At 53.7% G+C, this 19,328-nt stretch overlaps 1 protein-coding gene across 1 annotated transcript; it reads left to right on the forward strand.

The window, feature by feature from the left end:
- Positions 6,557-16,926, forward strand: PAX1 (paired box 1). The gene is made up of 5 exons (XM_018056887.1): positions 6,557-6,830; positions 7,255-7,884; positions 9,411-9,553; positions 10,085-10,307; positions 15,296-16,926. The coding sequence occupies exons 1-5, from the start codon at positions 6,557-6,559 to the stop codon at positions 15,385-15,387; spliced, it is 1,362 nt and encodes a 453-aa protein (XP_017912376.1). The 3' UTR covers positions 15,388-16,926.

Consider the following 19,328-nt stretch of genomic DNA (forward strand, 5'->3'; position numbering starts at 1 on the left):
AAGCATCGAATTACATCATCCCCTCTAAAGTGGATATTTTCAACCCTTTAATTCACATTGGAATCACCTGGGCAGCTCTTAAAACCCTCAGTCTCCTCCCCGAAAAATTCAGCTAGAATCTCTATGAGTGGGACCCGAGTATCAGAACATTCTAAGGCTCCTTTGGTGACCAAAGTGCAGCCTTGGGGAGAATCAGCGTCTTCAAGAAGCCTTGCTTCGGCAGGGCTGGCTGAGGGGGCCTCTATCCAAGACACAAATCACAGCATTGATTTCAATGGCTGCACTTTTGGCTTATTGGGGCGCTGGGGCGCTGGGGACGAATGCTCAGCCCACTGTGGTGATGCGGGTCTTTTCCTGCATGCAATCTGCAGACCCTGTCTAATATTTTCCATACCGGGCAATGAGATCACAAACTCCAAAACACTAAATCAAAACCGGAGGCATTACGGGTCTTCAATAAAACCCCATCGCCCATACGCAAGGGGGAGGGGGAGAAAATTAAAACCATCACCGAGCTGCGGACATGTTATATATATGTGTATATAGTAGGCATTGAGATAGTGCAGCAATTACAGAGAAAAAGATATCAAGCAATAACTAGTTAAAAGTGATCAAGTAGCCTGGCAGTGAAAAGTTACTCACAAGTTAAAATCTCATTTGTGCCTGAAAGAAAGCTCATCATAAAAGACACTTGACTTCTGGCAAGAAAATGATGTAAATGGCACTGCAGGGAGAGATAACATAGGGATGTACATATGAAATGTGAAATGAACGTGAAGGAGACCTTACTTTGAGGAGAACATGCAATTTCAAAGGCCTTCAAGACTTCTAAGCTTACACTAAACAAATCAATCCACAAGCCTGGAAAAAAGCCTTTATTCCAAAACAGCAATATTTCCAAGTAGTATGCTGGGTTCAGCAAGTAAAATCATTACCATAAATAATGAATGATAAATTTAAGCTTGCAAGAAACGGATTTCTGCAAAGGATGCCTGCTTCACTGTCTGTTTGAGAAGGTGGAAACCCTCTACCAGCAGGTTTCAGAGTTCTTTAGAGCAAACCTACTAACTGCCCTATTTCCAGTGCTTGAATTATGGTTTGTGTGTATGTGTGTTTAAGATTGGAGAGGACTGATCTTTAATAAGAAATCAGACAAATACAGGTAAATCACAACTGAATGGGCATTTTTTTCTTTTTAGTTCAAGAAAAGGGCTCTACACGTCCTTTCATTTCCAGGTCCTTCATGCATTCTCCTGGTTTCATGTCCATGGAGGATCAGAAATTTCCAAAGCATTCAAGGGGCAGCACACTTCAAGCTGGTTCCAATTAGGCTGTCCGGCATGGATATCTCACACATGTCAATATTTGTAGCAGAGCAAGTCTGATCCACAGGGGCATCCACCAGGCAGTGAGAGACCCTCACCCACCTACTGCCACCTGTGTGAGTCATCCTGTGGCAGAGCTGCCATCACCCTCTCTGTCCCCTTTGAAAATGCTATCTCTGTTCTCTATTCCTGTGGCCACTCTTAGATCTCTCCTTCTCCAAGTGCCCAGACCCAGTACAGGAGATATGCCCCATGGACATTTTAAATTTCCCAAATATTTCCATTTGAATAGTGCTGTTTAGGCTCTTAGCACTGCCATATAAACATTTTTTGAGAGCTCACTGCAGAGGTGGAATTTTGTCCAGTGCCTGGAGAACTCCTTGGAGGCTCTTGGTTGCTGGAATGAAATGAAATAGATCTAAGATCATTTTATTTAAGTGGAAATTGAAACTTATTTGATGTGCCCATTGCTAGGGAAAGGAGGGAAATTCTGGATTTTGCATACAAGAGTCAAGAGATGCTGCTCTTTCAGAAAGCTCAAAGAAACCATCTCTTGCCGCAGGGCACCGGCTTCTTGCAGTTAATTTTTATCACCCAAATGCACATTTAAAGTGTCTATACTCCAAAATAAATGTTATAAATGTAGAAGGCAGATCCTTGCATTGCAGGGTGGGAAGTATCTCAGATCTTCCTTTGCAAAGTTCTATTTCCCTCTATGTGTTTCTAATGAGGGTTTCAGGGCAGGTCTTGTTTTTCTGATTTTTTTCCCTCCGCCTCTGAACGGAATGGGGGAACTGTTTTGTTATTCAGCGGACACTATTCATCGTATTCTTGTCTGTTCATTTCATTTTGGGAAAATGAAAAAGACATTTCTTTGCTCCTCTCCTCTTGTATTTCCAAGGACACCCCCGCCGTCAGCCCCCAGGGATATGGCACTTCTTTCCATCACTGCCAGCTCGACCCAGTTCCAAGCTGGAGACTGAAACGCGAGGCAACCAACTTCAAGGCCAGCGCGGTCACTAGCAGGCCCAATGGAAGCCGTCGATATTCCTTGTCCTTGTAGCTCTATTTTATTGCCAATTGGCACTATCTTCAATACCTTCCACGTGGGGTCTGGGGTGTGTGTGTGTTCCAGTGTGGAGTAGCAGGTGCAGGGCGAGACGCACCCGCCCGCGTTACCTGTGAGTCCGCGCGGCCGCCGGCAAAGGGGCCAATTCAGCCGCGAGTCCTCCTCCCTCCTACCCGCCCCCAGGTCCCCAGCGCCGCAATCACTCTGGGTGGGGTTCCGTTGATTTATCTCATAGTCCCTTATCCAGCGAGCTAGTGCGCTGTGAGCGCGTTCCCTGGGGTTTGCAGTTCCCTGACCTGGCTTCGCTCTTCCTCCCTGAGGTCTCGGTGCAGCTGACCACTTCTTGCTCGTTCCTATTTTTAAGTGTGGTGCGCGGGATCGCCTTTGCAAAACTGTGTCTGTGCCGAGGTGGGGAACACTATAACCTGCTGCATAAAGCACGTGTGTCGCCTGCCTTTTTTTTTTTTTTAAGCAAATTTAAAAATAAAGCGGAGAGTCTGTTGACTTTGCTTTCCAAACCACGCGACCCCCGCACAGTGCTCTTAAAATCCCAGCAAAAGCGCGAGGCGTGCGTGGAGCCCGGACTTTCCCGGAGCGCGCGCGAGCTCTCAGGCTTGGGGCGCGCGCGCCGGAGGAATGCTCCGGGATCCGGTCTCCGCTCCCTCGGAGCCCGCGATGGTCCGGCGGCCCAGCCGGGCGGCAGGGTACTGGCGTCTGCTGTTAGTCCGCGGGCTCGGCCCGGGGTCCTCCGGGAATGCCGCCTCTATCTTCTGCGCTCTGTTCCGTCGCGGTCGCCTAACCGAAGGGCGCCCGGTCGCTCCTTCAGCCTCGCGGGACCCGAGCGGGACTTCCTTCTTCAGGTTAGGTTTTCCCTGAAGCTTTTGCGATGCACGGGCCCCGGGGAACACCCGGTTCTATTGTGACTGGCACATTTCGTTGGCACCCCCCAATAGCTCTCCGAAACAGCCCCACCAAAATATCAAAGCGGCGCAGGAGACATGAAACGGGGTGATTGAGGCTCCAAGGACGACCTTGGCACCGAACCTCTGACTCTCGCAGCCTTACCTTTCATGTTCTGGGCTCAGGCAGCAAAGCGCAAGGGCACTCACCCGCCGCCCTTCCTGCCTCCCGGGAGGACCGGCAGCCTCCTGTTTGCTTCAAGATTTTGGCACGCGACTGCCTCTCCTTCTTCTGGCCCAAGAAACCCGCGTCAGTCCCCAAGGCCACTCGGCGATCCTCGAAGCTGTCCTCCGCCAGGAGGGCGTCCGGGCCCCGAGGGGCGCGTCGGCTCCCTGGTCCCAGCGGGCGCCCGGTCCTCGGCGGCGGCCCCGCGGCCCCGGAGCCTAGCCTGTCTTGACTTTGTTCCACTCGGCATCCCGGGCTCTCGAAACAACAGAGCCAAGCCTAGCCCAGCGGCGACGTGCGAACCCGCGCAAGCTTTGCTCTTTTCTACCTTTGCGCTCTCAGCGCCGACCACGTCGCCGCCCCTTGCCACCGAGGAGACCAGGCTGCATCCCGAGAGGTGGGAAGAGTCTTTTCCTTTCCTTCCGTGAGCCCACCTTGGGGCCCCCTCGCCCCAGTCCCGACTGCCGCGGCGGGAGCCGGTGGAGCAGTGCTGCCTGCCGTCAGGGGGCGACAAACTGTAAGCTTTTCGGCGGCGGGCCGGGAGCGGGTCGCGGGGAGCTCTGTGTGGTCCCTAGCAGGCGGCGGGCGGCTGGAGGGGTCGGGGTGCAAGAGATGTGGAATGTGAAGTAAGGGCCCGGGTGGGGGGCTCCGACACCCCATAGAGCCCCCGGGCTTAATCCTCCTGGCGTCTCCTGCAGCCCCAAAGGTCTTCTCCAAGGGGAGTGGGTTCAAGATGCCCTCCCGGGTTCGCGGTCTACTGGCACAGAAGTGGAGGTTGATGCTCCCCTGATGGGACGATTGGGGAGAACCGGCTCTCACTCGGGTACCCAGCTTTATTTGTTCGCTGAGTGCGCTTGCCGCGGGGAGCTGGGCCAGGGCGGGGGTTAGAAATGGCTTTAGCTGCTTCACCTTGTCTTGAGGGCACACCGGGTGATGGGTGCTGCGTTTCCTGGATTTAGGGATAAAACGATTTCGGTCCTCCGCGGCGCCCGACTTGAAATTCAGGCAACAAAAGTCTAGATCAGGAGCTAACAGGTTCCAAAACCACTTGGAGAGATCTTTGCGGGGCTGCCCCACTGCTGGTGGCCTCGGAGGGCCCCAGGTCCCTTGCGTGCTCAGTCCTCTTCGCTCGATGCCTTTTCAGAGCTCCTGGCTTCGGTTACCCATCTTCATCCAAATCACCTTTTCTCCTCCGAACCCGACGCTGTACGGTCGTGGGTCGTGGAGGGGCCTAATCTTCTAAAATAGTCCCACCCCACCTCTCACCAGTGTACTCAGACGCTCCTCTGCCCGGTCCGGTGTCCTCTCTGAAGTACCCGGAACCCAAGGCTGCACTACGATTTCTGTGCTCCAGGAAGGGAGAGTCCTCACCTCTTCTGAACCTGGCTTTTCTTTGTCCAAAGACGGTTCTTGAAATCACCTGCCGGGACCTGCGCACTGCTTCCCCAGAGCCAGGATTAATTCAGCCTCTCCTAACTGACATATTCGGACAGTTGGGTTAGGAGCCAGCAGGCTTTCTCGTCTCGCAGGGACTCAGCCTTCGCTGCTCTCCAGAATGTGCTGATCGGGTCTGTCTGCGCCTCCAGTAGCATCACTGCAGCTGTGTGCAGCTTTCCACCAAGGGTGTGGGAGACTCTTTTCTCTTCCTCAGGAGAGCTGGTAGTCCATGGGAATCCCTGGGAACCGGCGCTTTTCCTAGGCTCCCTCCAACCCGCCCTGCCTTCAGCTCAGTGCCCTTGAACTTGCAGGGCCCCAAGCTCAGAAATCCCAGGACTAGTCTCCTCCACCTCCTCACTCCTGGTCCCCACCTCTAGGCTCCTTTTGGGACTGCCACAGTTAGCGACACAGGCTGGAAAACCACAATTCAGGATAGAGAAAGACAGAAAGGAGGTGATGGTTAATGCTAAGGACAGAGAGTTCAGGGCTGCACAAACCCCACTTACCTGACAGGGAAAGGACCACTCAGTGGTTTAACAAAGATCCCCTGGAAGCTGCAGATGCAGAGTGAATGGTGAGGCCAGGCTGCCTCAGCATGGAAAGATGCTGGATTCTGGCTGGGAAGTGGCCTAGAATGGGAGCTATAGCTTGTGTCCTCTAGTGGGCCAGCAGGTTGCCCCTGGGGTCTCCATAGCACCAGGACCCTCTTCTGGGGGCCGTAGGTCAGAATCCCTTTCTGACCTGTGTCCTGAATTCAAGTGGGTGGGCCAGTCTACAGGGGACAGAGTCTAAAATGCGTGTCTCTCACATCACTGAAATCACACTACCCTCAAGGAGTGGGTAACTGTCAAACATTGTAAAGATTTTCTGAGAGTGAGATTGAGGTGTTGGCCAGAAATGGGACACTCTAGAGTCACTCCATCCCAAATGCCTCAGGTCCGATGACCAGGCACCCTGCACCAGCCTGCTGCTTTTACTGGGGCGCCCTCGTGACCCAGGCTGGGGCACTAGCGGCTGCCCAGGGAAAGGGAAAGGAGGGGTAGCCCCATACTGAGCACCCTGCCACCATCAACTTTAATCCCCAGCTATCTTAGTAGTAATGGCAGGGGAGGTTAGTAACACAACTAAAACCAAGACTAGTACTGCTGCTAATAAATACTCATCAATTTGAAATGACTAGACACGTACTACTGCTAATAAATACTAATCAGTTTGAAATGACTAGCCCATCCTATCATTCTGAAAACTCTAGTGGTAAGGGGCTTCCAGGGAGCTAGAACAAGTGGAAGGACCCAGGCCTGGCGCGGGTTAGGACTATGTGTGTGTGTGTGTGTGTGCGCACGCGTGTGTGTGTGTGTGTGTGCGTGTGTGTGTATGTGTGTGTGTAGGGGGATGGGTTCCAAGGGAGGGCCGAGGGGGGAGGACGGAAAGAGGGGTAGAGTTTCAGGGCGGGGAAGGGGGCGCCGGGGCGCAGTGACGGGAACCAATGAGCTGCCAACTCGCGAGTCTCCGGCGTGACTGCCGAGATTGACGTGGAGGACACGTCAAATTGATCCCCGCACTCCGCAGCCTCCCGGTCAGACGAATTTCTCCTAATCGGATGAAGTTCACCCTAGGCCTGGGGTCGCGGGCGTGGAGAGTGTCCTGGGAGCGGGCGGCGGCGGCGGCAGCGGGCCCGGGGGCGGGCGGCGGCGCGCTCGGCGGCGGCGCACGGCGCTCTTCCAGTCCGCGGCCCGGCCGCCGCGGCTCTCGGCTCGCGCGCGCCCTCCCTCTATGCCTCTCCCGCGGCGGCGGCGCCCCAGCTCTCCCGGACCGCGCCGGGCCCACCCCCGGCCGCCTCGGCGCCAGGCAGCCGGCCGGCCCGCGCGCCATGGGTAAGGGGCGGGCGGACGAGGCGGGGGGCGCGGGGGCGGCGGTGTCCCGGCGCCTCCCTTCCCTCGCGTCCGAGGTTTCCCGGGGAGATCTGGTCCGGGATTCCGGACCGGTTGCGTTCTCCGCACGCCCCCAGTCCCGGGAGCGGAGGGGGCGCTCGGCTAGTATCGGGAGGGGATGTTCCAAGTAGACGCGCCAGAGATCGCAAAAGGGCACGGAGGGCTGGAGCGCGCGGCGCTCCCCTCCGCCGCCCCTGCGCGCATGTTGACTCCCGGGACCGGACGCGGTCTGCTCGCTGGGATTCTGAGGAGCCGCCGGTCACCGTCGGAGGCGCCCGGGGTGCGGCCCCTGTCCCCGCGCGGCCACCCTCGGCTCACCCGCCGGTGTTCTCTCCCCTCCCCTCACTCTGGCCGGGCGCGTCCGCAGAGCAGACCTACGGCGAGGTGAACCAGCTGGGCGGTGTGTTCGTCAACGGCCGGCCCCTGCCCAACGCCATCCGCCTGCGCATCGTGGAGCTGGCGCAGCTGGGCATCCGACCCTGTGACATCAGCCGGCAGCTTCGCGTGTCCCACGGCTGCGTGAGCAAGATCCTGGCGCGCTACAATGAGACGGGCTCCATCCTGCCCGGCGCCATCGGGGGCAGCAAACCCCGAGTCACCACCCCCAACGTGGTCAAGCATATCCGGGACTACAAGCAGGGTGACCCCGGCATCTTCGCCTGGGAGATCCGCGACCGGCTGCTGGCCGACGGCGTTTGCGACAAGTACAACGTGCCCTCGGTGAGCTCCATCAGCCGTATTCTGCGCAATAAGATTGGCAGCCTGGCACAGCCCGGGCCCTACGAGGCGAGCAAGCAGCCGCCGCCTCAGCCGGCGCTCCCCTACAATCACATTTACCAATACCCCTACCCCAGCCCCGTGTCGTCCACGGGCGCCAAGATGGGCAGCCACCACGGGGTCCCTGGCACAGCGGGCCACGTCAGCATCCCCCGTTCATGGCCCTCGGCTCACTCGGTCAGCAACATCCTGGGCATCCGGACGTTTATGGAGCAAACAGGTCAGTGGCGCCGGCCTTCGGTAGCTTTCCTGGAAGGGGCAGAATGGAGCGAGGGGGGCAGGAGTGTGGGTAAGGGGATCACTCTCGCCGGGGCTCCTCCAACCGCTTTTGGCTCAGGGGAAGGCTCCGGGCTGGCCAGGGAGGCTGAGGGTCCTGGGGCCTTCTGTGGGAGTCCTCGGACATCTTGAACTTTTTATGACAAATATGGAAAATATTTTCCCAAATGGAAGAACAATCGCTGACCACAATTTCAGAGCCCTGAAATTGCGCTTTTTCATTCTTGCAAAAAGTATGCAAACCCCTATCACCAGATCTAAGCCAAACAAAACGCAGGCAATTCTGCGACATTTTAAGACTAGTTTCTTCCAGGGTCCCTCACCATTCCGGAAAGGGCTCTGTCCCTCCCAGGCCCAAAGACTCTTTGAGTAAAGGGTGAAAGGGCCACCTGGCCCAGTGACTTGAGTCTCCAGTAGGCCCCACAGCCTTGCAGGTCGTGAGGCTGAGACCTGGATCACAGGCGCCTACAGGCTGTGGCCGTCCTTAGGATGGAAGTGCCCATGGATTTGCCCTCGGCCTACAATAAGACTCTCAGCAATGTCTGGGTGTGGAGGGAGAGGAGGTGGGTTGGGGGCAGCTTTGATGCGGGCTCGGGAGAATGGTGGGGGCCAGAACTGAGCCCTGAGTCTCTTTGAACTGTCCCCTGCCCCTAGCAGAATGTTGTGTTCCTAGGTGAACAGACTCAGCAGGAGGGTAAGAGGCAAAATTCACTGTAGCCTGAGAGAGAGAGGAGGGGCAGGCGTCCTGGATGAAACTGAAGGCTTAGCTCCAGCGGCCTTGAGCCACGTCTCCAGGCCTGTGCACAGGCTGTTTCTCCTTGTGGCTCAAACTCAGCCTGGGCCTCAGGCTCAGGCCAAAGCTTTGCATGGAGCAGCCCACCGGCAACTGGCAGGGAGGTGACCTGGCCAGGCCTGAGCTCAGTTGTGGAGCTTTCTTTTAGTTTCATTCGCATACACCCGCTCCAGGAGCAGACCTGTCCCCCCGACGCTCTTGGGTGGCTGAGCTGACACTTATTTCAGGACACCCAGGATGTCTCTGCAGGGAGTCCTGCACAGAAACAGCTTCTAGCCTTCCAGATGCTTTTTGAGACATTGAGAAACCCCGTGTAATTTTTTTGAGCCTTCTATGGATTTGAACTTGGACCTTTTGGGGCACCATCTCTGGACAGTGGAAAGGCGGCCTGGGCCAAGGTCGCCAGCTTTGGCTGCCAGCTGTCTACCCGCTGGAGATCCCTTGTTTCGCCGGAAGCGGGTTGAGGGCTGAGGGGAGGGAGGAGTAGGCCCATCTGCCCTCCTGTGCCGCTGGGAGCAAAAGCGAAACCTGGGGCCCTGGGCGCATCTGACCCTTGGGGGTTCAGAGGAGCCCTGGATTCGCCCTTGGATCCCAGGTGGACACTAAAAGGCCCGAGTGCGCCTGTCCGGGCGGAGGGCTGCCCACATGCCCTTCTAATCCGTCCTGTGTCCCCGCAGGGGCCCTGGCGGGGAGCGAAGGCGCCGCCTACTCCCCGAAGATGGAAGACTGGGCGGGAGTGAACCGCGCGGCCTTTCCCGCCAGCCCCGCTGTGAATGGGCTCGAGAAACCTGCCTTAGACACGGACATTAAATACACGCAGGTAACCGAGCGCGGGGAAGGAGCCGTCCTTCATCAGGGGAGTGGAGGAGTTGGGGGCTGGTTAGAGAGAAAAAGAAGAGACCCCCCACACACACTCCGAGGTTGGGGGAAGCGAGCTGGGGAGACAGTCAGGGTTTGGCTGCCTGGCCCGGCATCTGCGGGCATATTTCTCTTTTTCCTAGGCGCGCTGGCTTTCAAGGGGATTGAATTGCATTTTGGCCAAGACATTTTTTGCTAAAAAAGCTGGGACGAGTTAACACAAAAGATAAGAGGACTGACTCCCTTTCTCTAAATTCCAGATGGTGACTCCCTTGACCCCTTCACCTTTTATGAGCACTTTTAGAGTTGGAGTGGGCATCACTTTGTCGGAGTTCTTTCCAGGACAGTTAGAGGCCAGGCTTCGTGTGGGAATCACGGCTAGACAGCAGGGGGAATGAGGATCCGCCCCCCCCACCCCTCCCGTAACTGCCTGTGCTGGGGAAGCCTGAGGGGTCGCCTGCTGGTGACAGGCTGTCGCGCTCTCTCCTCGCAGTCGGCCTCCGGCCTCTCCGCGGTGGGCGGCTTCCTCCCGGCTTGCGCCTACCCGGCCTCCAACCAGCACGGCGTGTACAGCTCGCCGGCCGGCGGCTACCTCGCCCCGGGCCCGCCGTGGCCGCCGGCGCAGGGTCCCCCGCTGGCGCCCCCGGGCGCCAGCGTCACCGTGCACGGCGGGGAGCTCGCGGCAGCCGTGACCTTCAAGCATCCCAACCGAGAAGGTGAGGGGTGCGGCCGGGCGGGCAGCGGGCAGGAGGGCGGCGGGCAGGAGCGCTAGGAAGGGTCCCTGGAAGGAAAGCGGGAAGACAGACAGACAGACCGACAGCGAGAGGCTGGAGTGGGTACTGGCCTAGATTCTTCGCTCGGTTTATGCTTTCAGTCTGTTAACTTCTCAGAGTAGATTAAACAGGTGTAAACTGTGTCCCTAGAAAGGCAGGAGGAGGTTGGGAGAGGCGCTAGGACTGTCTCCCCACCTGGTGTGGAGAAAAAGAGTTCCCCCTTTCTAAGTCTCGTTTCTCTGTCCCTAGAAAGGTCTAGAAGGCACCCTCCAGGGGCAGCTTCCTGTGGCCTGCAGGGCTGTACTTTCTGTGGACCTGCTAGTGGCACCTGAGCCCGGCAGGTGGGTTGGACCTGCTCTGGGCTTCTTCCATGTCCTGCAGGTCTTTTCCTCCAGGTCCGAGTTTTCTTTTTCTTTTTTAATTCCCCTCCCCCTCCACCCCATCAGGTCCTGGTCTCTCCTTAAACACATCCTTTGGGAAAGGAGACAGCATTTCAGTTCTAAGTCTCTAAGGCTAGACAGGCTAGACGCAACTGTGTGTGGTGGTTTTGGGGATCCATCTTTCTGCAGGAAATGTGGCTGGGGGTTTCTACCTCTTTTGCCGCTGCCATCTTGCCCACCCCCTCCTCCATAAATCTGCTCTCTGATAAGCCAACTAACAAATTTGAGGTATTTGACAGTCAACAGCGTGAGGGGCCTCTTCTTACATTGATCTTTGTGTTCTAGTTTTTCCTACAACTTGGGAAAAACTTATCTGCCCTTGAGTCTGCATTTTCCTCACTGTGAAAAGAATGACAGGATTTGCCAGTTTGGAAGCTGCCGCTTCCGGGTTCTGGGCACCAGAAAATTGCAACTTCGGCTCCTCTAGAGAAAGGAAGGAGTCATCCCCGGGCGGTGGTGTGCCAGCCTCCCTGTAAAGGAGGCTGAAGACAAACCCGGGGGCAGCATGGGCCACAGGGATGTTCCAGATGACTGAAGGGACCTTTAGCAGCTGACCTGCCTCATACTCACCCAGGCAGAAGTGGGGACAGGTGGCATCCATAGGTAGAGGACAGGCAAGTCTGGTGACACTCAGGCAAAAAGTTTTCTTTCCAAGTAGTTTCATAGTTTCATTGAGACATAATAGCACAATCCGTGAAAGAGAGGGGGCAGGGACTAGATGTCACTGTTAACAGTCACGCAGAGGAACAAAAGTTTTCAAAAAATATTTTCACCTTTCGTGGAGCACAAAAATTCTGGGATATCAATTTACAGATATTGAGAATGAGAACTCCTTTAAGCTTCAAATTTAATTTAAATAATTTAAATTCCATCTGTTCATTTACAGGAAAATCCAAGTAAAGGGAACTTTAAAAGTCCAGACTCAGAGCTCCTCCAAGCTTTCCCTTTAAGGACAGATAAAGGGTCTCAGGGAAATGTTTTGCTCAGAGCCTTGTCCTTGGACTCCAGTCCACTGTTTTCTTGACACCTGAGGTTCTCTGCTGAATTAGAAATCAAAATGGGACTTATCAAATTACATTAATGAGACTAAACATTTAAGTAAGTTCACTTGATTTAGAAAAGTGTAGCCAAAAATTTAAATGATCTCCCCTGGGGTGACCCCAAGGAGCAGCAAGACTTACAAAAAGGATTCACTAACTTCAGAACGATGAGGTCCTTTTCAAACAGCCGCTCTGTCGTGGAACATGTCAAGCACTACATTAGAAACAAGTTATGAAATGTAGATAATAATCCAGAGGGGAAGCTGCTAAATCCAGTTAATTTGAAGTGGAAGGGGGAACTCATTGATGGTTGATTTTCTTTAGAAGAAACCTTCCTTTCAGAAATATGGAGCCGGGACTTTCCTGGCAGTGCAGTGGTTAGGACGCCACGCTTCCACTGCAGGAGGCATGGGTCCAATCCCTGGTTGGAGAACTGAAACATGAAAGAGCCCACATGGAGCAGCCAGAAAAACAAAAACAAACACAAACAAACAAAAAACCCAGAGCCATTGATTGACCCTGTATTTTTACTTCCTATCATGGAGCATCCCAGCCATTTCCCAAATCTGCAGCGATAATCAGCTACATTCGTTATTAAATTAATAACAATTTCCTGATCCTGACAGTTCTTTAAAGATCCAGGTAAAGGGTCATTGAATAAATCAGGTCCATCATTAAGAATGATTTCTTCAGCTGGCATACAAGTGTTTGCATTTGAACAGGAACATATAATGAGAATTACATACCGACTTGGGTTATGGTTACTCTTCTCATTGGCAGAAAAAAACGGACTTGAAAAATTGCCCCCCATCCCCCAAGTGGCCTTTGAAAAATTACAAAGTAATGCAAATCACTGCCTTTAATTTTCTAATCATTGCTTACAAAATTATCTTCAAAGAAATCTGTCCCAGAAAACAGTTCACTACCATTCATTGTTCAGTTCATCAGAACAGTAGGAATAACATTTATTGAACTTCTTCAGTAAGCAGTTTTTTAGCTGAAAGTCATGAATGCTCAGTAAAAACAAATACGTCTGATCATCTAGTCCATACACGGACAATATATATTATATTTTTTATATGTATATACATATATTTCAGTATGTTCTTCAAATCAGGTGCAGGTGAACATTAACTATTATGCTAAGATAAGATTACTCAGATGTCAAATTATGGATTGCAATTGATTAACTTTATCTTGGTAAAGGGTTGAGGGTCTAGGTTCCCTATTATGTAGGTAAGAACGTGTGATTAACATTTCCCATTGGTGAAAGGGAATGTTAATTCTTGAGGGCTGTGAGCACAGCAAAGTTCCACTTCATCTACATGTGAATGGGCGACGACATTCTGTGTAGGAATCTCCACGTTTATCCAGACAAGACCGTCTCCTTCTCTTTCCAGACAGGTGACAGGCCCCACCAGACAAATGGTATTTACCGGGTTTGTAGAAACTCAAAGTGTCCCGGCTCTGAGGTCCTTCCCAGCCAGTTTTTGGAAAGACTAAAGATTTGGAAATCACATTTATAAGACATTGCATAGGCTCAAAGAAAATGTGTCTTTTTGTTATTTGTTAGAGACAATTCGAGGCTTGTTCCAGTCGTCTCTGCTCCGGATTAGTTCTTGAAGGATCCTAAAAGCTATCTTTGCCAGGAGTATTAGGGCGCAGACGTCGGCCTGAGAGCCTGCCACTGCCGCCAACCGGCGTCTCCTTTGATGCATAAGACCTTGGAGACCCTTTTTCAGAATCCCCTTGACATCTCCTCCTCCCCTCCCCGCCCCGCCCCAGGGTCCCGGTAGCCGTGGAATCGAAGTCCCAATATTTTTTAAAAAAGCTTGTCCCCGTCCTGCCCATTATGATTAAATGAGCTTGCAGCGCGCCTAACGAAGGCCCGAGCTTGCGAAGCCAGCATGCCTTACGCGCTCTTGGCGCCCGGGGTCCAGGAGGTGGGGACGCAGGGGAGGAGAGGTCTTATGGGGAGGGAATGGTCGGGGAAGAGCTAAAAACACCGCAGCAGGATCGACCCCCGTAGAGTGGAGTGCAATCTGTCTCTGGCCTTCCGGGTGTTTGTTTTTCACGAGTTCATTTTTTTCCGCTTGTCTCTCAGGCAACCGGCCCTTGGCTGAGAAACCTCCTACTCCGGAGATGTTTTCTAAACAGGCCCTCACCTCCAAGTGTGTGTAGTGGGTGGAATGAAAAAATCTGAAAACTCAGTCGGCTGAGCGGCCGCAACTGTGTTTAGGAAAGAGAGCTGAGAGGCAGGGGCGAACAAGGGTTCTGTCCTGGAAAGGTCTTCAGGTCCTTTCGCCACCTCTGCGCAAAGCGGGGCGCGCGCGGCCCCTGGTGCAGAAGTATGGGCCCGGCTCCGGGAGCTAAAGGGGCAGTGCGCTTGCCGCCGGGCGACGGCTGCTGCGGGCGTAAACAATGGGGAACTCCCCTTCGCCTCAAACTGAGGCGCCCCCAGATCCTCCCTTTAAAGGAAGACATGAGTCGGGGGTGGGGGGAGTGGAAAAGAAAGTTGAGAATAGACGTCTTCAGGTGTAAACAATCCTGTGCCTCCTTGTGCAGAAGCCGAGCGGCAGGGCGTCGGGAAAGGGAAAAACAGGGGTTGCACAATAGTGGCGTCACTCTCCTGGCTTCCAGTAGCAAAACTTGGGCCCCTTCCCAAAACCCTAAGCAACAGAGCAACGAGCAAAATGCCGCCTGATCCGGCAAGACCACAGTCACTGACTCCGGAGGCCCCACGCCCCAGGACGCGGTGTGCCTACTGTGGCGAGCGCAGCTGGGTCCTCGGGCCGCGAGGGCAGAACGAAGTCTGCCGCCCGCCTCATGAGCAACCACCGCCCACGTCGGTCCAGGCCGCCGGGGACTTCCTCGAGGGGCGTTTTGGTGACACTCCCTCACTCGATTTCCCCGGCCCATAGCGAGCTCTGCACTATTTGGAGGATAGTGACCTGGTCCGCGGGCAGCCCCTCCAGCCGGTGTGCCGGCTGGGGTCTGGTGTGGGTTTCGGGGGGTGTTGGGAGGCGGCGTGAGAGCATTTCAACTCCCCGCTCCCTCCCCACGACGTCTGGGATCCGAGAGCCGCCCATCCCGGGGCCGTCCCTTTCGGCATCGCTTCCTTGCGCCCCGGACCCACTTTCCTGAGCAGCGTGGGGACCAGGCCATTTCGCGGAGGGCAGGGGGTCTGCGTTATGGAGCATCTGCCGGAGTGCCCTGAGCGGAGAGCCGCGGCCCGGGCTGGGCGGGCGAGGGGCTCCCGCGGCTGGCCGTCGAGGGCACGGGGATGCCCAGTCTCGCTGCCTCCTTGCAGTGCCCGGCTGTGGAGCGCGAGCCGCTCCTTCCCCCTTGGGCCCCGCGCTACCCACCGCGTAGCCTGGGCGTCGCGGTCCGCCGGTCTCCTGCTCCGCGCCGCGCCCGACAGTGACCCCACGCCCTGTGCTTCCTCCCGCAGTGGCCGACCGGAAGCCGCCCAGCCCCGGCGGCAAGGCCCCAGACGGCCTCGGGAGCTTACACGGACTACCCATCCCGGCCTCGACCTCCTAGGGCCGCGCCTCCGCGAGCCGAGCCCGAGCCCGAGCCCGGAGGCAGCGGCGGAGAGCGCACCCGAGGATTCGCCGCCGCCGAGGTGCCCATCAGCCTGGCCTCGCTCTGCCCCGCGCCCGGAGGCCGCGCGTTCTCCATTCTCCGGGGTTTTCGGCTTCTCTGAACTTTGGCTTTGGACTGTTACATCCTCGTCTGACTTTTCGTCCTACGTGGCCTCCCTCGCCTGCCGGCCTCCAGCGCCTTTTCCGACTTCGTCCTGGGCCGATCGCACCCTGCCTCCGTCCCCCTCGTGCCTGCTCTCCCACGCCTCCTTGCTCTCTCCGTCTTCTATCTCCTTCCTATCGACCCTCCTTTCTTCCCTCACCTTCGCCCTCTTTATGTTCCTCTGTCTCTAGCCTCCTTTCCCCTCTGCGTCTTCCCCGTCTACGTGGTCCCTGTTTCCTGTGTCCGGCCCCATCGGCCACCTCCTCTCCTGGGCCTTTAGTCACTACTCCGCCTCTCTTCGTTGGCCCTGCTCCCCCCAGCCCTATCACTTTGCCAAGAGCCCCCCTCCCCCTCGACAGGTGAACAGGACAGATCCTCTGGTCTTTAGCCCCCACCTCTCAGGGGCCCCCATGCCTACTCTAAGCGGGGGCTCGAACCTGGGAATTGGAGAAGCCGCAGCATTTATTTCACATTTTATCACAATGAACCCAAGCAAAGCCTCGGTGAACCGTCCCTTCTCCTCCCTCCTCCAAGGACATTATCTGGAAGTATTCTTGTCTGGATATCTTCTCAGTGCCTAAGGACTGGGTTTCTCTTTGCTTCCTTTGAGGTGATGTCACCCCAAATAAGGTTGAGGGCAGGGGGGCACCTGCGGCCACTTGTGTTTTCTGTGGTTAGAAAACCATTCCTACCCTGGAAGTGTCCCCTCCTACTCCTCCACACCCAACAGGAGGGAGTCCAGCATATGGTAGACATGTCTGCACTGTTTTTGTTTTTTTCTGTATTCAGGAGTCAGCCCATTTGTTAATTTAAACCACAAACTGCTTCTGGGTACAAAGGTGCAATCTGACTTCTGGTTTGCAAAGGGATGGGGTTGGAAAAACCCAGAAAGTGTCTTCTAGAGCAGAACACAAGCTCTGTTCACTGCTTCCAAGTTCAGGCACTCTGGCGGTAGGACCCTGGACACAAAATTGCAATCTTTGTGGTCAGAAAAATGTCACTGGTGAGAGTCTGACATCACCTGTTAACCATGGCTACCTTTAAATAAAGGAAGGCATCTAAAAGTCTGCTTTGTAAGGGCAAGCCAGTCTGTGTCCAGCCTGGAGTATTGTGTAGGTATGTCTCACTGACTTAGCCTCTGGGTTACCAGCATCAACACTATTAAGAGGGAATTGTTTTTACTGGTTTATTCCTTAGCGCTTGCCACCCAGATTGAGGTAGAAGAGAAAGGAAGGGGAGACGACCATTTTCAGGGATGGTCCCTGAAAACTCAAGGTAGCAAGGCAGAATGCAGGAACCATCCTAAAATGAAGTTAATTCTTAGAGGGAAAAAAAAAAATGGGAAGAAGGCAGTAAGGACTTTTTCAGAACACTTTAAAAAAAGTTCTAAAGCTAAATAAAATTATAAGAGACTATCAAATAACCCAGGGATTTCTCAGTGCCGAGAAGGCTCCACTACTTGTTTTATTTTTCCGCCCTGTGTTTGGTTCTCTAAAACTGACAGCAGAGATTTTTGAATTGAAGGTTTTGCTTGTAAGAGGAGCTGTCTGTTTGGAGGGAACTGGTGGGGAAATTATTTTCAGTGTGTCTTACTTCAATAGTACCTGCTGGAGGTATTCATCAAAATTAATGAAAAGAGTATCTGCCTTTTTTTCATATAGAGGCTTTTATTCCTAGGTCTTCAAAGTCTCTTGCCTATAAAAAAATTTCCATTTTATAGACAGGAGTATTAAGGATTAGAGACTTAGTTTATTTTTCTGGGCCACATGCAGCAAGCTATGGATCACAAGGTCTGGACAAGGAAACTGGGTGACATCATCTCATCAGAGAACCAAGATTGGGGTTCAAACTTGGAGCCTGGGGTCCTCAGCCTTCTGTGCCAGCATTTTCTGCAGAGAGGCTGCTCATAATGGTAACAGGGATAAAGCATTTAGATGAGCTTATGTGGTCAGTCATCCAAGCATCTCACACACCCCTCCTTGTTTCCTGGAGGACTGGCTGCCTCTGGCCAGGAAGAAGGCGCCTCACCTTTTTTGAAGAAATGGGAAGAATCCATCTCTCATTGCCGTCATCCTTGCCCCCCCCCCCACCGCCGCCCCCCCGCTCTGCCACTTCTCACTCTGTGTTTGAGTTGACTGGGATCATGGGTGAGAAGAGCTGGAAAATGTAGCCCAGGAAGGCTGGAGGATGCCCCGTGCAAAGGGTGGCACTTTCCAAGTCTGTCCCCTGTGGTTCCTCTTGTGGTGTGGCTGGAGGAGGGTCTTCCAGGGTTCCCAACTCTGAGGGCACATTCACGGGGGACATGCAGCATCTAGGCACAGGGCCAGTGTGCTCTATAGCATCCATCCTGTCTCCTTCCTGGAGGCTGTGAGTCCTGGGAAGTCCCAGCAGCCTTACATGAAGCCGCTACTCCACCGGGTGGGGAGGGGGCCTGTACCCTCGCCAAGCCTCGTTGTCCTGAGTGTGAAATGGACCCTCCCAGGTTCTGGCGTCACTGGAAGCCCGGCCCTGGCCTTGCTTCACCTGTTTGATTATTCTTTTTGCGGTTAACAAAGGGCAGGAGAGTCATTTTTAGAATGATGGAAGGACCTAGGATTGAAACGCTTTTCAGAAGAGCTCATTAAGGACTGGATTTTTTGTTGTTGTTGTTCTCTGTCCACATGGCTCTGTGGAGGTACTGGGGACTCATGGTAAGATTACAGAGTACTGTGTCAGATAGGATAATTTGAGAAAGAATCACTCCTCAGAAGCAATTTGCACTAGCACCTGCCTTTTATTATTTTTTAATTTAAGAATAAAATTTTTTAAATGAAGAGAAGTACCAAAAAATAAACAAGATGTGCAGTCACTCAAGTCACCCTTTGATTTGTTGAAAGGATGAAAGTTATATATATATATATATATAGTTAGAAAAGTCTAGCAGCACAGAAACATTGAAATGAAAAGGGAAAGCTTCTTCTAGTCCTCATTGCTGTCCTTAAAGGTGAACGTTGTTTCCCCTTTTTTTTTTTTTTTTTTTTAATGATTCCTTCCAGGAAAAAAAAAATGCAGACAACAGCATTCTGTTTCTGTGTATGTACTTTCCAGGTTCATCTAGTGCTGTGTTGGGTGCACATGGGTGGGGTCTGCAAGTCTGATCTTTGCACATCACCAGCTCCAGCATATCTACTTGATTCTGTGAAAAGATGCATATCAACAGGGTTTTATTAGAAACAGAATATTTGTAAAAAGGGTCAGCTCCGTGCTTTAAATGAATAAAGATGAAATTTTGTGGCATTCTTGATTGGAGGATGGGCTTAGAATGGATGGTAAGAACTTCCCTGGGAAAGGTGGCTGCTTTGGGGCAAGGAGGAAGAAAAGCCAACGAAAGGGCAGGAGACGCAGAACTTTATCCTTCCTAAACACATTCTGGTTTGTCCTGCGGGTCACTGAAGGATGCTTAAACTTGCCAGGGGTTGAAGAATGCACTTTTCCTTTCCTTCTAAAGGAGACTGTCTCTCTAGGTCGAAAAAAGAGATGGAGGCAAAGGGGTGGGGAAGACCCTTGTTTGAAGAAATAATGGATAGCAATAAAATGTAAACATCCTGCACTGGCCTGAGCATTCTCTTTACTTCTCCCCAAGTAATTCAAAATCTATGTGGCATTAATCTTCTGCTGGGTGGACCCCACTTACTGACAACTGTGTTTCCCTGTTTGCTTGTTTCTTGACTCCTGTTAAGGAGGGTGAGATTTATTTA

Source organism: Capra hircus, chromosome 13 (assembly GCF_001704415.2).
Source record: "Capra hircus breed San Clemente chromosome 13, ASM170441v1, whole genome shotgun sequence".
Classification (NCBI taxonomy): domain Eukaryota; kingdom Metazoa; phylum Chordata; class Mammalia; order Artiodactyla; family Bovidae; genus Capra; species Capra hircus.

Coding starts and splice junctions, on each gene's coding strand:
- PAX1 (XM_018056887.1), top strand. CDS start 6,557: ATGAAGTTCACCCTAGGCCTGGGGTCGCGGGCGTGGAGAGTGTCCTGG. Junction 7,885..9,410: donor GACGTTTATGGAGCAAACAG/GTCAGTGGCGCC, acceptor GTGTCCCCGCAG/GGGCCCTGGCGGGGAGCGAA. Junction 10,308..15,295: donor CAAGCATCCCAACCGAGAAG/GTGAGGGGTGCG, acceptor TTCCTCCCGCAG/TGGCCGACCGGAAGCCGCCC.